Genomic DNA, 2,736 nt, shown 5'->3' on the forward strand with positions numbered 1-2,736 from the left:
CCTGATCATCGCCATCTGCGCAGTGTCCAGCCTGCTGGTGCTCACGCTGCTGCTGTACACGGCGCTGCGGTGCTCGGCGCCGCCCACAGAGGGCGAGTGCGGGCAGGGGAAGCCCACGCTGGTGTGCTCCAGCGCGGTGGGGAGCTGGTCGTACTCACAGCAGAGGCGGCAGAGGGTGTGCTCTGGGGAGGGGCCGCCCAAGACCGACCTCATGGCCTTCAGCCCCAGCCTACCTCAGGGTCCCAGTTCTCCAGGCAATGTGAGTCTAAAACAATCTTATTTCCAACAATTTTTAAAACAGAATTTTACCTTAATCTACTTAAATAGTTCTTCCATCTATTCTTCGGTTTTTAATAGATTTAATGCAATTGTATTTTTAGTGTTAATGATCTATTTGCACTTATCTATTATTTTAAATCATATTTATGTTACCTTCACTTTACTTTTAGGGGCATATTGTCCCTTAGATCAAAATCAGAGATTTATATTGGTGACTTACACTTTTGGATGACGAAGGGCTCCTTCCATTATATTGTTGTTGTAAGGTGCAGTGAAGTCAGTTCTGACTCATAGAGACCCTATGTACAACAGAACGAAACACTGCACGGTCTTGCGCCATCCTCATAATCGTTGTTACGCTTGAGCCTATTGTTGCAGCCACTGTGTCAATCCATCTCACTGAGGGTCTTCGTCTTTTTCACTTACCCTCTAGTTTACCAAGCATGGTGTTCTTCTCCAGGGACTGAACCCTCCTGACAACATGTCCAAAGTATGTGAGATGTAGTCTCTCCGTCTTTGCTTCCAAGGACTACTCTGGCCGTACTTCTTCCAAGACAGATTTGTTTGTTCTTTTGGCAGTCCATGGTATATTCAATATTCTTTTCCAGCACCACAATTCAAAGGCTTCAGTTCTTCGTCGATCTTCCTTATTCATCGTTCAGCTTTCACATGCATATGCGGCGATTGAAAACACCAAGGCTTTTGTCAGATGCACCTCAGTCCTCAAGGTGACATCTTTGCTTTTCAACACTTTAAAGAGTCCTTTTGCAGCACATTTGCCCAATGCAATGCGTCTTCTGATTTCTTGACTGCTGCTTCCGTGGGTATTGTAGATCCAAGTAAAATGAAATCCTTGACAACTTCAATCTTTTCTCCGTTTATCATGATGTTGCTTACTGGTCCGGTTGTGAGGATTTTACATAGTAGATTTTAAAAACTAAATGTTTACCTGTACACACTTTTAGATTCAATCTTTAGTAAATTATTTAGTAAAATAATTTCAAGAAAAATATTTTGATATATTTAATCTACGTATTGTTCTCATTTTATGAGAAAGTATAAACGAATACCATCCAATCAATTTTCTTTTTCTTTTTAGTATGGAATTTGAATTATTTTATTTTTAATATAGCAATTTACCTTCTCTTCAGTAACTATTTGTATAGTTACTGATTTCTTCTTAAGTTACATTGCAGAATTGCTTTTCCATGGTCATGATGAATTAATAATATTGATTTTAACATATCATTTAAATGGCAGTTTTTATTTTTCCTTATTAGTATAGGAGATATATTCACATGTTTCAAAACCCAAGAAATCAAACCGAGTATGTAATGAAAAATCTCCTTGCTATCTCCAATCCCAATCATTCACTTTATCTCTCTGAATTTCTGTTGCCTTTCAATTTGTTTTGTATCTTCCGAGCCCTATAATACATACATATATATATGTTTACATTACATACATATATACACACAATCTGCCTTTTTTTAAAAAACAAGTAAAAACACTATACACCTATTCTTCTGCACTTTGCATTTGTCTGCTTTAATATATATAGGTGTTCATGCCATGTTATGACACAAACAGCTTCCTCATTATTTTTGTTTCCTTATTTTTTAAAAAAATAACTGCATGCTGTTTTATTATATTATCATATCACATTATTCTTCCAGTTCTCTGTTGTGGACTTTGTTGGAAGAATAATTTGATTATTGAAATTTGTGTTCCTAAAAATTTGCAAATAATTTGATTTGTTAGAAATGATAATCAACTTTCATAGTTGATATGTATTAACATACTTTGTTAAGATATTTAGGATATCTTGCTTTTTTAAAACGTACTTTAAAATAAAGGTAGAGGTATACGAACTCAACAACCCGTCCCATAATCAGTGGAACTATTTTCCATGAACAGTAAATTTGCAACTATCATAATTAATACAGTTTTACCGATCCTGTTGAAAGAATAGTCTATTTAATGGAAAATCTATGTATGTTCTAGACTTTTGAAGATGGTTCTTGTAATTGATTTTATTTCTTTACTGATTTTCTTTTGTTTTCACATACAATACTTTAAAATGCTGTTGCTTTATTAAAAATTTCTAAAATTCCATATATCATGGTCAGCATTATAAGTTGATAAGGGATTCTCTTCAGTACCCTCATTTGTATTCACCAACTATCATTACTTTTTAAAGGTAAATTATTTTTCAGATATTGAAACTTTTTGACTTATATCATGACTATGGAATTTTTCTTTTCAGGTAAAAAGTGTTCACAAGGACAATAAATAATGTTATTTTTCACTTTTTAAAATTCTTTAGAATGAACTTCAGAGATAGTCTTTGAGTAAAGTGAGGACAAATGTTTCTCATAAATACCCTTATTTTCTTTTCCCATATTACTTGTAATATGTAAGGATTTTCAGTACATTTATTGTTTATTAGCTGTAGCT

General features: G+C 34.6%; 1 protein-coding gene across 1 annotated transcript in view; it reads left to right on the plus strand.

Annotated features, from left to right (window-relative positions):
* Positions 1–511, plus strand: part of LOC101345724 (protocadherin alpha-7) — a 2,779-nt gene extending 2,268 nt beyond the window's left edge. The window contains exon 2 of the mRNA XM_023735518.1: positions 2–511. Coding sequence (XP_023591286.1) covers positions 2–511 — 510 coding nt within the window. The remainder of the gene's footprint in view (position 1) is intronic.
* Positions 512–2,736: the final 2,225 nt, after the last annotated feature.

Source organism: Trichechus manatus, unplaced genomic scaffold (genome assembly GCF_000243295.1).
Source record: "Trichechus manatus latirostris isolate Lorelei unplaced genomic scaffold, TriManLat1.0 scaffold00080, whole genome shotgun sequence".
NCBI lineage: Eukaryota > Metazoa > Chordata > Mammalia > Sirenia > Trichechidae > Trichechus > Trichechus manatus.